Source organism: Nyctibius grandis, chromosome 4 (assembly GCF_013368605.1).
Source record: "Nyctibius grandis isolate bNycGra1 chromosome 4, bNycGra1.pri, whole genome shotgun sequence".
Taxonomy (NCBI): domain Eukaryota; kingdom Metazoa; phylum Chordata; class Aves; order Nyctibiiformes; family Nyctibiidae; genus Nyctibius; species Nyctibius grandis.
This window is the reverse complement of record NC_090661.1, coordinates 67,401,297-67,424,035: the sequence shown is the minus strand read 5'-3', so window position 1 is coordinate 67,424,035 and position 22,739 is coordinate 67,401,297. Positions and strand designations below refer to the sequence as shown.

Sequence of the window (22,739 nt, the reverse complement as noted above, 5' to 3'; positions counted from 1 at the left end):
AGACGCTCTCTCACAGATATTAACACAGTACTGTAAAATGGTATTTCTACTGCTTGTAAGTGCCAATTTAGCAAGAGCATATCACAACATTTTATGAAAACAACGTGTTTAGAAAATAAACAAGAAAAAGAAAAGCTGCGTCTCAAAGCATGTGTGCTTGATGAACATGCACGTGCTCTTGCAGCAATTGCAATAATGTATTCTTAAACGAAACGAAAGGAGAAGATTAAATGCTTTGTACTTTGACTTAAGAAGCTGAAAACCTTTGTCAAGGCTAAGTAGGAAAAGAATTTAAAAAGGAAGTCAAAGGTATTCAAAAGAATGTAAATGGTTTTGTATTTTCCAAGGAAGAATGAAAACCTTTCACAGAAGGAGACTGTGATGATCTCTGATCCTGTCCAAATGCAAATGTAAAACTGAAGTCATCTTTTCCATCTCCAAATGCATGAGAAGTCGATTCCGAGGCAAAGGGAAAGGCAAACACATCCTCGCTTTCTGATTTCCCAAACAAGCTTCCTATATGGAATACATATTATATTTATTATTAGATTAAACCTTACTGAAAAAATACTGCGTTCAGCATAATATGTTTCTTTAATAAAATTGTACTCCAAACATCCCGCTGAGTATCAGCCTACAGTTGTGTGTTTATTTCTGCACTAGAAATGGTACTGCCAGGAGGGCGCTATTAGAATCTACATAGAATGAAGTGTGAAGTACTTGAATGACTTAGAACAACAAAACACTTCTGCATGATATACTGAGTGAAATATTTTGAATACTAAGCAACAGAGGTCTTTGTAAACTGATACATTTTTGCAGATTCTTTTTTCTCTAGAGAACAATGCGATCAACCACTGAGATACTTGGAGAAACAAAGCTACTAACAGAAAACACCTCAGTTTTATATTCAGTGACACAAAATTCACATACTTTTCTCTACAACAGTTATATATGCATATAACCTTATATTAATCCACTTTAAAAAAATCTAGCTTTGCACTTGCAGCACCTCAAAAAAAAAAGAGTAGATTACAGTTCCCTTCAGAAAAATGTTCAATCAAGAGTAAGTTTTGATCCTATTGATATCATGAAAAATGGGGTTTTCATTTCAGTAAAGCCAGGATTTCACACAGAATGTGCAAATGTGTGTGGCTCACTTAGTACAAGTGGAAGATACTGTTTAAGTAGGCTGATTCTCCTCTCTCTCACTTGTGGTATTTTTTACATTGTGTATCTCCAACGGTTTAAACTGATGGAAGTCAGTTTACTATTGAGATTTCTTTAACCAAATGGAAACTTTATTGTCATTTTAGTTGAGGGAGGAAAAAAAACCAACAGTTGTACTCTTTCCAACACTAAGTTGGTAGCCTTAAGTTAAAAAGTAGTATTTACCAAGTACTATAGCTTTTTATATTAAAAGAACTGTTCTTTTTATCAGTGAAAAAACTTTGACACATTTTTCTTCTCCCTTGCAGGTCCTCTCAGTTTGCTTCAAACCCACCTAATACTATCCCTATTTCTTTCTATTCTCATACATCTTTTTTCATGACATCTCATACATTCGAAGTCAAACATGCAGGAAAAGATTTAAGCTAGTCAAAACCCAAATGAACACAATAAACCACTGAGCTACAATATCACAACTGAACATCCTTTTAGACAACCAAAGGTGCCTTGTTAACCAGGATCACAAGCTTGTCAGTCACATAAGCACAGGTAGAAGACAGCTAGTATACACAAGTACATCTGAGTTTCAGACTTACCAATATCTTTTTGTGGGGACAGAGGGTTCAAGTTTCCCACAGAATAACCTTCCTCCATCTGAAATATAAACAGCCATTTTATTTAACAAATGAGAAAGGCAAAAGATAAGCTCTGATATGTAATAAGTTCATTTGCTTTTGGCGAGAAAGACAGTCACAGTGAATGCTAGCAGCCTTCACAAAATCTGCATTTAAATGTATATATCAGTCCCTACAGTTGCAAGGTAAACTCTTTGACGAGACAGATAGGTTTCATTACATTTGCTTACATCTGCAAACACACTCCTTCCATTCTTCTGGAAAAAAAAAACATATTGAGAACAGACCAAAATCTGATTTGGCTTCCTGCTGTTTTTCAAACTGAAAAGATTCAAAATTATTTTGTTCTGTGACATTTTAGAAAACTTCTAAGCAACAACATAATTACTGCCTACTGAGTAGGACCCCATATTGCCAGAAAGAGCAGCAGAATAACCACTTATCACTCTTGAGAAGAGTTCTTAGGCTGGATTTATAATAGATACTTAAGTCCTTCAAAACTCCCATCTAACTTCAGAGAATCCCACATGAGTGCTACAGGCTGGTAAATTTTTGGTTTCTGACGCTGAGCAGGCACAAAATAACGCAGGTTCTGACAGGACTAGGTGACTTAATACCTACCTCATTCCTAAACAATTCACAAACTCCTCACCATTGTCTCCTACACACAGCTGATGCTAGGAGATATCAACAACATGTATCTTGCCAAATACAAAATAAGCCAGTGTTTCCCTCTTCCCTCCTTCAGCTTTTATCTAGTAACCTCAAGAGTGAGCACACACACTGAAATAGGAGATACCTGGATTCAAATCCCTTACTTGCCTAATGGGGTTTGAATCTACATGGCCAGCGAGTGATACCAAACCACTGCACTATGCACTGACACACATCTATCCTGAATACCTAATTATCACCATCTCTGGATGTGTTTAAGAAAAGACTGGACATGGCACTTAGTGCCATGGTCTAGTTGACAGGGTGGTGTCACGGCAACGGCTGGACTCGATGATCCCAGAGGTCTCTTCTAACCTGGTTGATTCTGTGATTCTGTGATCTACTTATTAGCCCAAGAGAGTAAAAATTACTCTAAAGCACTGTAGTCAGGGAACCTGCAAAGGAAAAGGAAGACCTGGATTTCACTCCCTGTTCCAATTAGTTGCCTACCTATCTTCTCCATTTAAGTATAGCTAATCCATATTTGCTGTTCAATATTCCTAATAGATAGTCCTTTCTTCCTTTTCTCAGCGTTCTGCATTTTGTGAAAAATGGAGAGGAAAAAATAAGATTTTAAGTACCTGATTCCTCACTTCAGCAAGACGAAACCACACAGGATAGGCATGAGAGTTGTGAATTCTGCTAGGGTAACTAAAGTTTTGCATTGCAACACTGAACCAGAAGCCTTTTTGTGAACCTAGTCACCTGTATATTTGCACAAGATCCAGTCTTGCCCATATGGGAAAGATTCATATTTGATCAGAAGTCATCACAGGGGGATCGCCAAGGAAGGAGATAAGCATTTTCAAAGGATATAAAATGTAAAACTAAGCAAGTTAGTAAAAAAAATATTTGCTACAAAGATAACCAATCTGAAAAACCTCATTCACTGTCAATTCTGTTTTCTTAGCATATTTTGCTTTGTGGAAATTTAATATTCTTAAGTATTCATTTTTACCTCGTCAGGTGAATTTTCTGCCCCAAACACAGAAGAATCAAATAAATTAAAGCCAGGTGACTTCTGGGAGTAGTTCATGAGAGAAAAGAAAGCAGGAGATTTTGATGTTCCTTCTTCACCACCTAAACTGTGAATGCTGTAAAGACAGAAAGGAAGAAACTACTTTAATAATTTTTAAAAGTAGTGTAGATGGCTTTTATGTTCTATTTTTTCTTTTTCTGTTTTGTCACTTCTTTAGACTCCCATAGTTTCCATCAATACTTGCTTCTTGCAACACAAAACAGGTAACAGCTCTTTAAAGCAAAGTGAGGCGGTGTTCTTACCAATTCCCTACCTTTTTACCAAAAAAACCTGTTTAAAGGCAGAAATTGGTGTAACAAATATTACTGCAGAAAAAGACAACAATTTTAGCAAAGGAGCTACAGTCTCTAAGCAGAGGCCGCCTCTTTCAAAACAGCTTCAAGTGTAAGAAGAAAATCTAATAAATTACCTAGCATAACTCAGAAAAAAATCTGAATATTTTCAGAAGAGCTTTCTAGAGAAGTCTTTCTATAACATCTTTCAACAACAGCAGAAATGCTTATACAATAAACATCAATACAACTTTGCTCAAAATCAAAATAAAAGCTGAAATCATACAAGTCAAACGGAGGTGTTTTAGGCAACTGGGTTTTCTTCCCCTTTGGGTCAGGTGTTCCTACAAACTCAGGTGTTTCAGGCGCTCTTAAAAAATGTTCTGCATTTTCTTCTGCTGTGTCAGGATTGTCTTCATTTGGCTTAAAACGTGTGTGTATGTCCTATTAAAAAAGAAATATACAATAATGTTTATGGCATATAAAATTCCCAAAATATCATTAGTCCATTTACCTATAAACATATTCATTGTATATATTAGGGTTAGTTAGTTATTTTTATTCTCATGAAAAATAAAAGGATTTTAATAAAATGCTCCTAGTGATATATTCACCATTCTTAAAACTAACCTTAACATATCTAATTTAAAATGGACTTCTTGTGAATGAAACTATACATGAAAATTTTCATCCAAAAAATAAAGAAATTTGTGAACTAACTGAAAACACTGATTTTGAATAAAAGAACTATTTCACTCTAAATTATGTCTTAGCGTAATGTTTCAAGTCACACTGGAATCCTCTTGATACTCCCTAGTGAAATAGAGGAACGTCACCATCAGAATGTATTTCAGTTGACTGAGATATTCCCTCTTTCTCAGAAAATGTTAAATGAGAATGTACACATGGATTCTGTGAAGCAATTTCCACCAGACTCAATATTGTTTTAAAGATGTTCTTCTCCACCAGCTGCCAGCAGGCACCAGCCTATAGTGAGCCAACCAGATGAGGAGTATCTCAAACTTGATCCGGTATACTGGTTTTGGCTGAGAGTTCATAGGTTGCATGATGCTATATTTTGGATTTGTGATGAAAAAGGCGTTGATAACACAGGGATGTTTTAGTTATTGCTGAACAGTGCTCACACAATGTCAAAGCCTTTTCTGCTTCTCTTGTTGCCCTGCCAGTGAGTAGGTTGGGGGTGCACAAGAAGTTGGGACAGCTGACCCCAACTGACCAAAGGGGTATTCTATACCATATGCTGTCACGCTCAGCGTATAAATCTGCAGGGAAGAAGAGGGGGGATGTTTGGAGTTATGTCATCTGTCTTTCCCAAGTAATCATTACGTGTGATGAAGCCCTACGTTCCTGGAAATGGCTAAACAACTGTCTGTAGAAGGGACATAGTGAATGAATTCCTTATTTTGTTTTGCTAGTGAGCACAGCTTTTACTGTACCTGTTAAACTATCTTTATCTCAACCCACAAGTTTTTGCACTTTCACCCTTCTGATTCTCTTCCCCATCCCACCGTGGGGAGAAGGAGCAAGTGGCTGTGTGGTGCTTAGCTGCTGGCTGGTGTTAAACCTCATCTTGGTATCACCTATGTATGCAAACTGGATGCACAACTGGCTTGAATATTACGGCATGGTGAGCTTGATCTCACATTCAGGCACAGCCAGTAAACGCAATGCCAACGGAGTCATACAGACTCTGTAGCCAGCACAGAGCCTATTTACTATAGTTCTGTGGGAGAAATGCGTTTCAAATGCAAACTTTTTTTTTAAATGTTTCATCAGCTCACACTGATGAAAATTATATGCACCAATTTATACAAAAACTACGATGTGCATAGGACAGTCATCCTAAATAGCCTATTGTAAAGGTAGTATAAAAACCCACAGAACACTGACATGACCACAAGCAATGACCACTGTACTAGTAATCAGAAGGCATTGACTGGCTTCTCAGCTGTTGGGTGCCTTATAATGAGTCACTTTGCCAATTTCTGAGACTTACCTCTTGCCAATAGATTCAAATATGACAATATACTTTGATTATTCTAAATAAAATAATTACTTATTACATAAGAAATGCTTTGCTCACTTGAGGTATATACAAAGAATCCTTTGGCTCATCTTCTGCTTCTTTATCACCACATTTGGCCTCTTGGTTTGCTATAAAAAAGACAGCACTGCTTGTATTGTAACAGCATTTAAAAGGGATAAATAAAAATTACTTTGTGGGAAAGAATCCTTGAGAAAGGTTTACTAACTTGGCATTGCTATTGGTAAGGAAGTGTTCTGACTGTAGTTTTCATAATAACCCACTTTGTGGCTATGCCCATAATAGTTACCTCTCGTTCTGCCACTTACTCGCTATCGTTAAAGCAATGCTTAGGCTGCTTCATATGGTTTGGTACGTTCTTCAAACCTAGCTATTGTTCCCTGAGAGTGCTATGTTTGTCTAATCCAGCTATTGCCCTGTGAGAGTGCTAACACCAGTCAATAGAAACCAGGTGGAAACAATACAAAAAGCACATCCATGTGACACTGATGAAGTGCATCTTAGAGAACTGGGCAACAGCCAGGATGAGAAATGAGAAGAGTGTTATCAGACTTTCTGCTCTAAGCTTCAGACTGTGCAATGTTTTAGGCACTGTGGGTTAAAATCCTGTGTTTCAGGACACATAATTAGGATCCTATTTATTAAAAAAATAGACTATAATTTTTGACATGCATCTAAATTGGCAGTATAATTAGAAAAAACATATTTAAACTGAAGCTCAGTGCCTTGTGATTTCAAAAACCATAGGTGTGTTTGTAACTACCCTGTTTTGTTTCTGTAGGCATTCTGTATGTATTTCTCCAGTTAATTTTCATCTTTAATAACCTTAGTCTTATGCTTCAAGATTCTTATATTACTGAGTTTATGATATCCCTTTTCTTTGCATTTTCTCATGCCTTCTGGGCAGATTTTCAGACTGGATTTCATTTTACCAAGTAATTTGAGACTAGAGCATGGACTTACAAGAGATGCTGGAAGGTTCCTTCCATTAGCAATGGTCAATGCAGAATGAATCCCACATTACTGAGCTGTTCAGTCTCTATTTATATTAGGACACTGCCTGTCTGCTATACTCAAAGTTTGAGCTAAATAATCAAGGTGGGAAAGGAATATGACTGGTGGCCACTTAATGAATGAAAATTTGGCCACTAGAATTTTCTCTTTTATAATTATGTGATCCAGCATACAGTAACAGCACAACCTATCAAAAAAAAAAAAAAAAGTGGTACTTTACCTATTACTGCATTTTCACTCTCAAACTGTTGATTGGAAGTTGTGTGCTTTGGAGGAATTACCATTCTGAAAGACAATAATTACTGTTTGTCTAAATATGGGTTATTTCTATAAACCTCAATCTCAAGAATGAAAACTACTTTATTAAAGAAAAGTTACCTGAATTGCATTTGGTTTTGTAAGCTTGCTATTGATGGAACTTGGGCAATTTGTGGGTTCTTAGTCCCTGCAGTGTCAATAACCATCTAAAACATAGCAAAAAAATGCAAATGAAGCAGCATATGAAATTGTCACTTCAACACTATCACTCTGATTTCTCCTTAGACTGTGGAAATCCCTTCTTTTAACCACTATTTAGGGGTCAGGCAACAAAAAAACTTTTTAGCCTATCTTTGCTTTTAACAGCATGATACCCAAAACCACTTCTATAATTTTCGAAAGTCTTATTCACAGCACTGCTAACTAGATGTGAGTAAATCTTCTCTCGCACAAATAACATGACATAAGTTACAAACTTTATCCAGGTTTTCTACTACTGCAGCCAGGTTGCTCCTGCTTGACAGCACAGAAGGAACTGGAGCCAGGCCTGTCTCCAACTCTAAAGGCCAAAGTAAGTGTCCACATGAGTGAATATGTCTCCTGTGTGGATTGAAAAACTGCAGAAAACATGGAAATACTCCCACCTCACAGATTTTCATCAGATCAGAAGCCCTAACTCTTACACGTAGCATGTGTTTGTGCCTTAAGGGCAGAGTGGCACTAGGAATCTATGCCTCAGCATCAGATAACACATTATTTCACAGCTGCTAGCTCTGGTTTGTTTTTAATTTGCAAAATGTATCAAATTGAATTCAATTTGGGGTGGGGGACAAAAGGGCTGGTTATGCAGAATCTGTCTGCCCCTCAGCTCCTGTAGTTTACAGCACGCCTTTTCTGAAGCATAGCAACCTTCTTTCTTCCAATCTTTTTATTTCTCCTCAGACTCCATCTTCTTTTCCTTGTTGCCACTATCCTTTCTTAAAGTTCCCTTAACCTTGACTTACTGCTTTCCACTATTCTCTAAGTGCAATTCTAGGTCCCAGATTCCCATCCTCATCTCTGGATTACCCTGGCAACAGCCCTTCTGTCATCCTCATCATGTCCAACTCCCTCAGCCAGTCACAAATCAGAATTGCTTGAAATTTCTTCTGGTCTTTTTCCACTCAATCTAGCCATTGCCCTTCATGTTGTCTTATCTTATGAAGGCTGCTTCTTCTACCACAGACTCCACTCTAAACCATTTAGTGATTCACTCACTTCATCCTTCAGTTTCCTTGAAATTCTTAAGAAAATTGCAGCTGGTTCTGTTATTTTCTTACTTCATGATTTTTGTGGTTCATTAAAATTTGATTTTAAATAGATCCAGTGAGATATCCCTTATAAAGAAAGGTTTTGGTATAGAAACGTCCCCCAGCTTCTGCACAGCGAACACAGTTGCAAACTATTTTATCTCCAATGGCCTTACCTTATCTGAGTACTCCTTTTACACTTCAGCAATCTATTGGTTCTATGAATGTTCTTGCACTTAATAAGATTTTATTAGTGGTTTTCATAACTCTGCCAGTTGTTCCTCCAACTTGTTTCTGGATTGGTTTATTGTGTTTGTATATTTAAGATATAAAGCTGCACCTTTTCAAAAAAGTGCCACAGGCATTATTTGTTTATGGGTGAGAGATGGTAAATGTAGCTGTGGACTCCTCAAATGTACACAGCAATGCTGCTTGTGGTTTTATTCCTCTCAGCTCAGATTTTTGTTTCTGGTTAAACATCAGAACTGAGCTGTTAACTGTAGGCAGTCCTGTATAGCATCCTGCACCTTTAGTCCTTTATGAAATCCTTCATTATGGAGTAGACGGCTGACAACTAAATCAGTAATAGAAGATTATGTTCCTCCTTTAGAATTCCAAAAATTTGCTACGTACAGCCAAGTGAATCTACAAAGGTTATTCTAAATTTTTAAAACTATTATACAAAATTAATTGGATAGATGGCCCACCTCAAGTGTGGCATCAGAATGCTTACTATGAGTACCAGCTGCACTTTGTAAGAACATGTATACTTTCAGTTGAATTAGAAATGGCACCAAAGAAAGATTTTTGTTATGATTACCAAGTAATAGCAGATTACCAAGATTAGCATCCTGGTTACAGTGTTAACAAGTTTTACATCAAATATAATAGCACTAAGTATATTTGAAGTGTTTTAAATTTAAACAACCACATAAAATAGATTATATAATCTCATGTTTTCACCAGTGGGAGAGCTGCATACCTGTGGCGAATTTTCTGCAAGGCTGGAGGAATTGCTAGTGGCCACTGGAAGTTCCACAGTTTTTTTCTTTTTCTTCTCTCCCTAAATTAACAAATATTGCTTAATATTGTCAATAGGATTAAGTATCCAAAGCATGGCATTGTTAAACTCAACTTGAGAACAATGCTTATAAATTTCCCTGTTAATAGAGAGCTAAAAGAAAATTACCACAAAATATGAAAGTATAAATTTACTGCAAATAATACTCAGTTAATATCTACTGTATTTATGCAAACAGTGCTAAAGGTATGTTTCAGATTTTTCTGACACTATGCATCAGGTATAGCTGTCGTGTTACTTTACTCGTTGCACAGATAAGAGAGGAATCGGACATAGAAGATTTTCAGAACATAAAGACAGGTAAGTACTCAACTTCCATTGAAAGCTTGGCTTCAACTGTCACAGTAGGAACAGTTCACTAGATTTGTTATCATGTTTTCCATTCATTTACACAAAAATAATCCAAAATCCTCACAGAAATATCATTAAACACACTGCACCTGTTTCTGTTCGCTGCATTGAGAATCTAATACTCTGTACAGACTGGACTAATTTCCGAGGAATGCATGGGACATGTAATGGTTTATACAGTTGATGTTTCTCATTTAGCAAAGATGGGTGTTCGCTCTCTTCAAATACCCTAAAAAAAAACTTTAAAAAAATTAACAATTGCAAAAGAAAGGAAATAATAAAATACAATTGGTTCAAATAAGTGGAGTTTTCAAAGGAGGTGCATGCTGCCAGGGAGGTTCTACCTCTTTTAGCTCCAGCAGCTGATAAAAATTGAAGTTTTCTTTAAATAATATCAGACAGAGAATATCACTGAAAGAAGAAGACATAAAGTAATAATAAGCCAATCATAAGAACATTGCTGACTTGAATTTTGTCAGTATCAAAGAAAAGTATTAGTAGTTTGGGGTTTTACACTTTAATCAAAGTACTTCATTATTGTAGTTCTGAAATCACATTTTCTCATTTAAAAACACTTCTGCTCTCTCTGAGATCGTCTGGAATACTCACACTACACATATACAAAAGGAAACTGCAGCAAGTGTTTTCACTCATGGAGTAATTATATGTGTAGGGTAAATAGCCTTTTAAAGTGCAGAAAGACAAAGGTTAGCAGAACAATGAAGGGTAAAGTGACTATTTGACTCAGAAACATTTGCCATTTTTAAAAATAATGAGTTCTATTTTATTTTCTCACTGGCATTCCTGCTTAGTGCCTCTGTGCTTCTAGCTACAACATCTGGTTTATAGCTGACTAAACAATGCTATTCAGAACAAATGAAGAATTGAGTCAGTCTTTTTGTTCTTGAAATTTTCCATAAATAAACATAAGATAAAATGTAGGATGTGCTTTATAAGGTAGGGTGGAATAAAATTAGCAACACTACTAAAAAAACACCGAACTAGAAGCACTGGCTAAGATACACGGACCTAACATCACATTAAAATAATATACATGCACAACTGTGATCACATAAAACCATGAACGCAGCTCAGTCAAATAACTGGTGAAAAGGACTCTCTCCACCTGTAAAGTTACATATACACCTAGTGCTGTGCTGGACTGAGACCTAACAAACTATATAAACCATATACCACCTAATATATCAATCAATAAAAACAAGAATAATATATAAACCATATACCACCTAATATATCAATCAATAAAAACAATAATAATAAAAGATTAAAAAAAATCTGTACTTCTTTCAGTTACAGTCATTATAGATAGTACCTGTGTCAAGAATGAGTACTACATGAAATAAAATGTGTATATGGCTTGTGTATCTTTAAATTCAGACATAGAGAGCACAAAAACAAGGAGAAATAAAAAACAGAAGCTAAGCACAGAACCCTGGCTAAAACCTGCTTCACTTTTTCAAAATGGTTTATTTGGCCACTTCACCACAAGTCATCATTCAAAAATGAATTGAACAAGGCTGCTGCTGCTGAGGTCATGAGTTAGATTGCCGTAACCACATTTTTACAGGACTTAGGATTGCCAAATTGTGTTTTTAAAAGTTCCTGGAGTTTCCATGTGCTTCTGGAGAGCCTAGCAGACAACTATATTTCTAGAAATTTGCTCTCCATGAAATAAAGCATTCTTTTATGATGTATGTCTATTCAGAAGACTGTATCGATAGCAGAGTTACAAACAGGACTTAGAAACTTTTGGGATATGTATTTTTTTAAGTAATAAAACCTTCCAAAAGATCCTGCAGTTAAACTTTATGCATATACAGTACACCTGCTCTCTTCCCTCCCAAAAACACTATTGAAAAGAAAAAACCACACGCTTCTTCTCTGACATAATTAATAACCATTAAAAAAAAAAAATCAAACTGCATCCTGAGGCTCGAAATAGTCCAAATTGCAGTAACGAGAAAGATCATTTGTCTTCTTTCTCTACTTCATTGTTAGTAGACATCTGAGTAGATAAAGAAATCTTTATCTTGATCCATACTGCGAAATAGATAACATTTTTTTTACTAAGTGAAAAGAAAAAAAAAAGATATACTTAAGTCAAAATAAAATCCCATTTCCTTAGCAGTAGTTCATTCTTTGTAGCATAAAAAAGCCCAAAGATTAATGTAGCTTTATCTTCACCACAGGAATCAAGTGTATTTGGTTATACATATGAAGAATCACACTTGCTACTGTGGTATTTACCAGGACTCTCGTAATGTTCAATGTTCTAATCAGGCACGTGCCAGCAAGCTCTTTTGGAAGCAGGACTTTTAATAACTAGCTGCCATAATAACTAGTAACTAATATCTGCCTATGAGATTGTGGTCAGCACAGGGCTTACTCTTCATGTATGTTTACATTTACAAGTCCAGAAACAGCTTTGTAAGGATTTTTCCAAGAATTATATGACAAATTTTTTTCTTTGATCAGTAAAAGCTAATCACGTGTAATGCAAAGATACTGAAAGATCAGCAATAATCCACCATGGAATATACTTTACATGAAGTTTTAGCAAAAATCTCTCACTTGGAACATATTTTAGGTATTCAGAGGTGGAATTAATACATAATCAAATTGAAAAAAAAACCAACCAGAATTGCAGAATAATTGAATTAAAGCGCTCTCAAACATTTTATAAAAGCAGAGAGAATGAACATGACATATGCCTAAACACAGTTCAAGATGTCAGCCTTTCTATATGATAATATAATCTCTAATTGAGAAATCAAGACCAGGGCTTCAAAAGACTTGAGTCCTATTTGGTGATTGATGAGAACTCTTGATTTGGAAATTTTAACTATGATACCTGTCTGTGTAACTGGTGAACTATGAAAGCCCACTGATCAGAGAAAAGAGCTGGTATGAGAAGAGGAATCTGTGTTTTGCAGTCAGCCTAATCGACAACTAGCTGACCAGCAGTAAGTGATCCAAACTAAAATGTTCTGAGCCTTTTAAAACAGTTACCACTGCCATCCTCCTGCCCAAAGGAGAACATAGATATCAGCATCTATTAATTCACTTGCAAGTTGTTTTCTTGTCTTGTAGCCCTCTAAAGCATTTCATGGGTATTAATTTATATATTGTTCTGCTCAGTGCTTTCATTGCTCTGTTTCGTTCTTTCCCTTGATGTTGCTGGTTTCTCTTCATGCTGCATCAGTTCATGGAGATTCACAGTACAACTCTTCTTTTTTTTCTTCTTCTTCTTCTTCTTCTTCTTTTGTGGCAGAAGATGAAGATATCTCATTTTTCTTTACAAAGCTCTCTTTGCTCAGTAGCAACCTCGTAGTGACTGCAGAACAGCTCACAAGACACTACTGCCTTTGGTACCCATATTCTGCTATTATATTTTTGTACATTGCCTTGAGTCAGTCTGCAAAGGTTTTAATTCATATGACTCATTATCTTAGCACATTTTCTGTTTGTGTTTTTTTCACAGTGGTTATAATCACAGATTCATAATACACCTATTTTTAATATCAGTAGTTACTTAATCAGATACTTCTAAGCTTTCCAGTGAATACTTTTTTTTAATACACTAATGCCAAATAAGGATTTTTAAAAACAATTTTTATGCCATTTTCTACAAGGCTTTATGTTATGGATATCTTTGACATAAATAAGCTCTAGAACTTACTCTAGGAAAAACACGTTAGTTAATAATCAGGTTATGGTTTGATACCATGTGCTATGTCACGTAAATGCATACATGGAGGTTAAAAGGCAATGTGAGTTAGGTAGTGTAAAACGTTTACAATATCTTATAACCATGATGCAAGCCATGGAATTATTGCTTCAGTAAGAGCACCAAAAACATCTACTGGTATGCAACCAAGACACAACTTCAGGTGAGGGTACAAGCACCTGAAGACTCCATGACATGGAAGTAAATGTACAACTGGCAGGTCTAGCAATGCACCCTATGAATTCCTTTCCATGAGGAGCCTGACTGAATGCTTCTTACACCTCCACACGCAGAGCACAGACCTCTGCGTTTTATAACAGTTTTTTAATTGGCATTTTTCTTTCTGCAGACTGCACATACATGGGTTTCTTTGAAAATGCAAAGGGAGTGTTTCCCATCTTTTTTTTTTACCTAATCTTAAAATTAAGTGGATTTCTTTTTTCCCTATGTTTCTGAGGTCTTGCCAATTCCAAAAAGCTTATATAAGAAGATAGAATGGGTGTAAAGGCTTAAACCACAAAGAAACAATCATCTGAATAATTCATAGGTCTGTAAGAAGATATTAAAGAACTAAACTGGCCCTGTGGAAAGAATCTTAGAGATTATTAAAATGACACATTTCTGTAGATATAGTCCACTAAATCCCCATTTAAAGCCCTAAAAAGCTTCTTTTGCAAGTACACCATAATGTAAAATCACTTGCATAAAGTCTTCTGGATATATTTTCAGTTTAAAATGGATTTTGGTCTAAAAGCGTCAGCTCTAAGGGTGATGTTTCAACATTCACAAGGACTCCAGATAAGTGCAAGACAGTCCTGATGGTGATTTTCAGTCATTGTAATTGAGCTCAAATTAAAGTAAGTCCCAGTTGTAAATGACCACTGACTAATTTACTAAGCCATTAATCCTGTCTATGAAACTTTCACTCATGCTTGTTTTTAAGAACTAAATTAAGAGTTAAATTTCTTAAGTAGTTCAGAGCTGAAGATGAATGACATGTGGAACCCTGACTCTTTCTTCCCAAATATGCGTTTAGTAGAGTTAATGTATTTTATCTCTGACTGCACAGTCACTGTAGTTGTATTCAAAACTCATAAAACTATTCACATAAATCTATCAGCAGTAGCTGTGAGGAGCAAAGGTTGCTACAAAATACTTTTGAATAATGTGTTTCCAGATACATTGAGTTCCAAGAATCAAAATTTGCCACATCTTAACCCCAAGAAATATAAAACTTTTAAAAGTATGTAATTGAATCAGATGACCAGGGTTAGAGAAGCTCACCAGTCATTATTCAGCAACAATCTGTGTTTTGTGGCAGTCTGTGTAAATGCTGAGATAGTTCTCTGGATGAAAGCAAGGGAAAAAAATCATTTTTAAGTGTACCTTTCTCTAAACTCCTTTTGCTTCTCTAGACTCTTCTGATTTTTTCCTTCAATCACTTTGGAATTATTTTGATCTTCTGTAGTCTCTTCAAATGTCTTAAAAGACAAAGAACAAAAAAAATGAAAAAACTTGAAAAATTATATCTACATGCTGCAAATGATTTCTAAATCTCATGAGTCAGTGCACAGTAGTAGAGTTTTTGCGGTCAAGACGGTCTGAAGAAATAAGCAGAACAAGGTTAAAGAGAAGCAATATTTTTTGTTGGACCAAATGTAACAACTGAAATAAACACAGAAGTTTTTGAGCACAGACCCTACATATCTATTCAGAACAAGGAGCTCCTTATATAGTCTTCTTCATAGCTATAAATATTTTTTTTTGTTTATACAGCACGTACCACATCAGGAACTTCAGTCTATAACTATGAGTGTCAAACAGTATCACAAAATATAAATAGAAAACTTCACCTGTGCACAATATGCTTCTACCAGCATAAGGCTGGCTAAAGCGGACACAGCTGGCACAGCAGTAAGTGGAGTCCTTGATCATCTGGTCCAGAGAGGTAAAGGTATCCAAATGCAATACTATAAAAACTTACCAAACTCTTTACAAGATCGGTCTACTGAGCTACTCAGGCTTAGGAGAGACCTTTTACCTCCTAGCACAGGAGTGGGTCAAAATGTTATCCTGAGAAAGCCCTTTTTTTGGAAGACCACCCCTTTGGAATCAGTGCTTCTTCTAGTCAGTGGAACTGTACTGATCTCCTGTCTATAATCAGCCAATTTTACCTCTGGGTATTATTTACCCACACATTTATTTGGGGTGGGGGTGAAAGGAATTTACATTATTCCTATTGTAAAGCATATTTAGTTAAACACATTTATATTAACAAAACCTTGAAAACCAGTAGGACCTGTGAAAGCTGTATACTCAAGCCCTGGGGCTCACTAGGGAATGGCACTGCTATATTTTGAAGTGTATTCTCTGGCCCTCTTGAGCTAGCATGAAAGTCATCATGACACAGTGCCTTGACGGAAATTATGGTGTAAACTGAGGTCAATAGCAAGCTTTAAGAGCCTTTACGTTCATGGACCCCTCTTCTCTAAGAAAACATATGTGATGCTATAGAAACATAATTACTAATACTGTAATCACCCTGTTGGTCCGTGTGCTTGAAAATACGCTACATTTTACATTTCAGAAAATATAATGGTGGTATATATGGTGGTATGTATAACTGCACATATAAAATGCATTTATATAAAATAAAATTAAAATACAGTTACCTTTTTTAAATAATTTATTTTCCTTTCTAATTCCTCTGCTTCTTTTTGTAGTTCAATGGATTCTTGCTTAGCAGCTGCAGCAAGCTTTAACATTTCCTGTGTTTTTTGCCTCGAAGAAGCACTTTGATGTTATGGAATATATATTGCAGCATTATTTTTTTCAAGCAAGGGTACTATCAGATCCCTCATACCCCTATGCCATAAGCGCAAATGCTAGAGGAACAGAAAGCTCTGACAAACCTACATTTCTTAGCCAAGTCTTCAAATCTAATTTCATTTAGGCTTCTCCTCCTTAATGAAGCATTTTGACTGATATGTCATTAAGTGAAATTTGATTTTCTTTCCTCAAAATGCTCCCATAAATTTAAACTGAAGAGTATTATTTGACTTTCAGTGTTCCCACAGAGAAATGCCAATGCTGCCACTCTAAACATAAATATATAAATAATTACTATACTTTCTAATAGGAAGATGTGAAAGGTAATTATAAACTATCTTCCCTGTAAACTACATAAAACACTACAAGTCAAGGATACATCTGTAAAGCCCAGTCATTTATGGATTTAAAAGGAATAGCCTCTGCAGAAAAAAAAATTTCATTTCAGATCATTATTTCACAAATCTCATTTTCTTTACAAATACAAGATAAATTAATAGATCAGGAGCCCTTATCTTTACTTAGTATACATAACAGAAATAGCACTATAACAGAGAGTAATGCCATTAAAAGCAGCACTAAAAAATATAAGAGGAATAAATTTAAAATTTTGAAAGGCTAGTTCTGAAGTAATTTTATGACTTTTTTTACCCCAAGAAGCCCAATGGCAAACCTCTCCCCATTACATTTATGGGTTGGAGGAAAGAATATTAGTATGCAAATTCTAAATTCTTTTTCAAAGCCTTGATTTGTTACAGATTTTTTTCCTAAAAATGGTGTAACAAAGAGAAGACCTTTTTATTAGCTTAAGAGAAACTGTGGAAAATTAATTAGAGGATTTCTGTACGGCGCTTTTAATGTGCAGTGCACTACCAATAGGCTCTACTGTAAAAGCATTGGGAATAGTAGTACCCAGAATATCCAAGCAAGCATCTTCTTTCCATTTATATTTCTCAGACTGCTTCAAAACTCGGGTTTGGAGTTCTTCAACTTCTTTCTTTTTTTTGTAATACTCCTGTGCAAGAGCAGTTTCTGCATATTTTTCACGGTGTTGCTTCAAAATCTCTTTATACTGGGTTATGTAATCCTGATACATTTTCCTATAAAAATACATGTAATATAATTTTTTTCATATGAAGCCATTGTTTACAAGTCAAAAAACTACCAATTTATGGCATCAGCTCAACTAGACTTGCTGCTGTCCTGCAAAAAAGTCGGATTATATTTAATATACCACTATTTGGCTCTATTTTTTGTCTTCCAGCTATTTTCAAGGAAGACTATGCTCTATGTAACAAAGAATACACTCATGATGTAAAAACGAGTCAAACCTCATTGTTCTGAAAGGAATGTAGACCAAACCGTATTCAAAGGCAGCCTGGCACATGACAAATGGTTTTTTCCCTGTGTAATTATCCTGAAACTCACTGCAGGCCAAATTATCTGTTCGTGTATATTGGCACAGCTCCACTGATGTCAGCAGAGCTGTAACAAACTTACAATAAAAGAGAATTTGGCCTAACATCCCATATTTAAAGTAGCCTGATGCACCACTGGACTAAGAGCTGCCTCCAAGGAGATGCTGAGTAATCTGTGTCTGACTCAGGGAAGCCTTAAACACCCACATTAGTCACGCTAAAACAATAGAACTATTCAGGCTTAAGGTTAAGCAAACACTTAAATGTTCCACTGGCAAAGAGCCAGAATGCTCAGCTGCTTGTAGGACTACCCTCTAAATTAATGTTCCAGTAATATAATCTCACTGACATCATGTGAGTACATAGCTACACATTATTAAAGTAGGTAGCATCAATTACTGTTCATGACATTTTTAAAACTTTAAATTGGCTTTTGAAAAAATTGTACTATAAAAACAAACAAATACCATAACAAGTAATAGGATGTAACTCATCACATAAAGCTGAAAATTGATCAACACTGTGTTTGGAAAGAAGAGAAAGAAAAGTGCTGTTGCACACAACAGCCATCCTCTTGTGTTAAATCAATGACAGTGGCTACACTGGAAAAGACATTTTTTCAGGTTTTCTCACTCAGGCAAGGAATTTACAGGATAGATTGCTAATGACAGATCAAATATTCACCTGTCTCATTGGGATGAGTCTTTATTATATCTATAATGCTTCTAGGCATAACTTTGTAATTTCCAGTACAAAAGTAGTATATTTTGGGAAAGCTGAATAATTAACAATGCAATCAAGGAACTGGTTCTGGTTCTTAGTGTCACACACAGGTACTCTAAGTATAGACCTGCAGGAAGTCTGTATTTCCCACATAGATAAGAGTTAACTATTGCTAATTTTTAAAATGATGAATAATAAAAACCAGTGCCCAGTAACTATATTTCTCTCTTCATTTGAAAGCAAAAGCTTAATAAGTGCTTAAAATTCAATTAAAAGATGTCATTTTTTTTTTATGTTGATATTCTATGCCTGTGAAATCAAGGAATTGACACTTCACAAACTTCATGTAGAAAATTACATTAATCTATTTGTTTTTTGACACAGGTGGTCTCAGAAATCTAAGTTTCCGAATTTACTGAATATTTGTGTGTACTGTACAAAATTTCCCAGGTATGAAAGATGGAAAATTTTAGTTGTATTTAATTTAATATATGCTACAAACAATAACTGAGCAACAAATTAATTTGCTGATATACAATTAAGAATGCATTACAAATACATTTAAAAAATATAAATAAGTAAAATAATTTGTTGGAGCAGATACATTTCAAGCTTTTGAAAATAATCCTCAAACTTTATATTCTTTTCCCAAAATGTATTTTCCACAGATTAATATTTATGGCCATATATAGCATAGTACAGTAGTCTTGAGAAATTGTCACTATTTTTAATAAGTAGCCCACATCCTCCAGTTCATGCAGCTAAACATAGGCTATTTAGAATTCAGCACTGTTCACATTAAAGTCATTAGGAAAAGTTTTAATCTAGTGACAATAGAAAAAGGACAGCACCCACAAAACCCCTGAACATTGTGTGGATAGCTATTTATTCCTCTTTCTTTCTTCACATCACTTATTTTCAGGATTAACTTCCAGTTCATGTAAGTGTTCTTACATGTTCTTGAAACCAATAATGACAAAAAAATGTGGAATGTTTTTAAAACCTCCACAATAAGTGCCTAATTAAATGAAAAATGATCTGCCCATCTTTTTAAAACATCTTCCCATCTAAAGTAGTATGTCCTCATTGCCCCCAAATGCTGGGCCAAAAAGCATATTCAGTGCATAAAGTTCTAAATGTACTTACTTTTCTTCCTAATTTAAATATTTAGAATTTGCTGAATACACATCTTGCTGATTTAAATTTATCATCAAATGCTTCGGAACAGAGAGACTGCATTTGAGAGACCACTGTTGTAAAATACATGAATTAAATTTATTTTATGATTTATAGTCATGATGTCTTATAATTAAGCCCAGGAAAACAGATCAAACACTTTCATGTTGGAATTGAAACTAGTTATCTACAGAAGCAATTTAAAAGTAATGCTTCTTTGGCTTGTCAGCTCAAATTAGCAAAAGCCAAAATGGCTTAATCATATACTCATAGAAAGCCAATTTAGCCTTATTTTTCACCAAATATAGAGCTCTGAACAGGAAGAAGACAGATAATCTACTAACTGAGTTAATTAAAGGCTATCATGCATGCTATTTCTGCCTTCTTGGACAACTGGCAAAAAGAACACTTACAAAAGAATCAAAGCCAACACTTTAAACTACCTGAAATTACACCTCTAAATTGGTAGTTATATAACTAAATGAGTCTGCCATGACCAACCTCTTCCCCTTCACAAGCAGATCAGTTAAGATGAGAAACCTCTCTAAAATGAAGATCAATTTTACCTGAGTGTTGAACAGAACTTGAGAGGGTTAACTTGGCACACCACATTTTGAACATTTCAGTGAAAATCTTCAGGGACTGTTCTTTATCCCATTGAATGTAGGCAGCTACATTGCACGACTAACCACTTATTTAAAATGTAGAATCTAATTAATGAAGATGAAACAACTGAAATGCCACTTACTGAACAGAACTGAATTTGCAATTAATACTGACTAGAATCTTACCCACAACTGGTCTTAAAATGGTTTAAGATCAGGCTTTCCTGAGACACTCACCCAGTTTTTCAGGATCTAATACTGAATTTGCATGCTTTGTGGTTATTTTGAAGAATATACAGCAGTATACAAAAACTTGATTTGTATATTTTAATAATCATATGCAATTCATATTCACAAATAAAGAAAAGCATAAAATTATCTGTGTTTCTAATTGTTATCTTACTTAGTCCACATATGAATTTAAAGGCTTAGGTTCAATTAAATGATGCTTCTGAAAAAAAAACATAAAACCTGTGTATTTTCAAAAAAGTCTTCCCAAACCTGAATATCTGAAACTACTGAAATCGCAGTACACATGAGGACATGTCATAATAATGGCAAAAAAATCATTCATAGGTAAAACTTATGTATGCTCTTGTAAATATGCTCTGATATTTCATATTTCTGCCAAAGCTGAAACATTCATTATTTTTATTTCTTGGGCTTTTCTTGAAATTGTAGGCAATTGAACAATGTTCTGAAAAGTTGTAATAGGCATTTGGGAAGCAACTGAATTTGAAGAAGCCATATTTTATCCTATTCCATTGGTAACTATAAAATAACATATGACCTCATAATAATGTAAAACAAAAATTCTTTTAATTACTCACTTATATTATCCTGAAAAGTTTACAACAACATTTTGATGCAGATTGCACTTTATCTGTGCTGATCAGTTTAGACAGGTTAATAAGTACTGCTGCTAGAAACCTTATCTCACATGATCATAGATACCTCTCATTTTCTGTAGCTTCTTGTAAAGCTTCGAGTTCATTTTTCAAATATTCTTCATGCTTGCTAAGAATTACATAGGTGGGCTTCCAGCTGTGGAGAAAGTGAAAAAAAAAAAGCAAGCATATAAGTGGTCTTTCCTAATAAAAAGCCATTCAGGAATGAAGACATCAAGTTCCTTTAGCTAGCTTACTAGATCAAATAATTTACTTAATGTTGTTGGAGATGCACACAGCTTCATTCTCATCGATATCAGCAGCACCTGTCTCACACCTAAATGCAAACAGCAGTCACAAACTCAGAATTTCCTCCATTTGCTAAGCAAGTCCTGCTCAGAAAACAGCCAGAAAGAAATGCTGTCTTTCAGTACAATAGCCCAGACACTGGGAGCACTGACCTGGCAGTTTGGAGTCACAAGTCCACATACTACCACTTACTGACTAGATTTGAACTCAGATTCTGCTCCTACAGGAAAACATGCCAGCTAATAGTTAATAATAAATTAATGGCAGATGAGAACTGAACTTCAGTTGCTGTCAAGTGACATTCTTTTCCACATCTAAGTCATCATCCACACATATTTTCATATTTCATGCAGTTGGTATCTGGCTATATAGTATGTCTACATTGTTAAATGCACCCATTCCAGAAACCTGTCTCCAGACAAGAGGTGCTGAGTGGCTCGCACGCAGCTCATAACTAGATTGCTCTAGAGGAAACCGATGGGTCCACATTCTGTGATGCTTAGCCCGGATCTCCTCTCATGTGGCTCCCCTAAAGCCCTGAAACACAATTAATCCATTTTTTGTTGTTCTTCTCATTTCAGGAGCCTCCCATAATGTAATAGTTATGATGCAGACCATCAAAGTGATTTTCTTACAGTAGGGTGCTGTAGGTTGTACTGAAAGCACAGCAACATCAAGGAATACACGAAGGACTTTGGACTTGTAAACTAATAGAACTTTCTCAACATCCAAGTATTAGAGATGCCTCTTCTTTGGATGTGGAAACTCTAGAAAAACAGGCAGATAAACTTCCTGACTCAAGTGACATTCAAATGTTATCTTTAGGAGAGGCATGTAATGGGTCTTTAAAAAGAAAGTATCCTGCCTGAAAAAAGATGGTGTAAGAAGCATGAGCCATCCGGGCCTGGATATCTCTTACCTTCCCAGCTGAGTTAACAGCTATCAGAAAAGACATTTTCACAGAAGGTTGTAACTGAACAAATGGCCAGGATGTTGATCAGTTAAAGATGATATGAAACAAATTCAGAAACCTCTGGGGCATGGAGCCTCCAAACAACGAGTAATACCTTAGTAAGACTTAACAGACACCAAAGTGTTGTGAGGTGAGGGAAAGAACAGAAAAATTGCTAAAGTCTGCTGAGCTAAATTGGTGTAT

At 35.5% G+C, this 22,739-nt stretch overlaps 1 protein-coding gene across 1 annotated transcript in view; it reads right to left on the bottom strand.

The window, feature by feature from the left end:
• Positions 1-313: 313 nt before the first annotated feature.
• Positions 314-22,739, bottom strand: part of C4H14orf39 (chromosome 4 C14orf39 homolog) — a 29,849-nt gene continuing 7,423 nt past the window's right edge. Inside the window, exons 4-17 of the mRNA XM_068400114.1 lie at positions 21,342-21,431; positions 17,378-17,565; positions 16,845-16,887; positions 16,309-16,429; positions 15,023-15,117; positions 9,973-10,117; positions 9,439-9,513; positions 7,288-7,373; positions 7,130-7,194; positions 5,935-6,005; positions 4,117-4,274; positions 3,478-3,613; positions 1,767-1,824; positions 314-516 (exon numbers count right to left, since the gene is read on the bottom strand). Of these exons, the coding sequence (XP_068256215.1) occupies positions 314-516; positions 1,767-1,824; positions 3,478-3,613; positions 4,117-4,274; positions 5,935-6,005; positions 7,130-7,194; positions 7,288-7,373; positions 9,439-9,513; positions 9,973-10,117; positions 15,023-15,117; positions 16,309-16,429; positions 16,845-16,887; positions 17,378-17,565; positions 21,342-21,431 (1,534 nt within the window). The remainder of the gene's footprint in view (positions 517-1,766; positions 1,825-3,477; positions 3,614-4,116; positions 4,275-5,934; positions 6,006-7,129; positions 7,195-7,287; positions 7,374-9,438; positions 9,514-9,972; positions 10,118-15,022; positions 15,118-16,308; positions 16,430-16,844; positions 16,888-17,377; positions 17,566-21,341; positions 21,432-22,739) is intronic.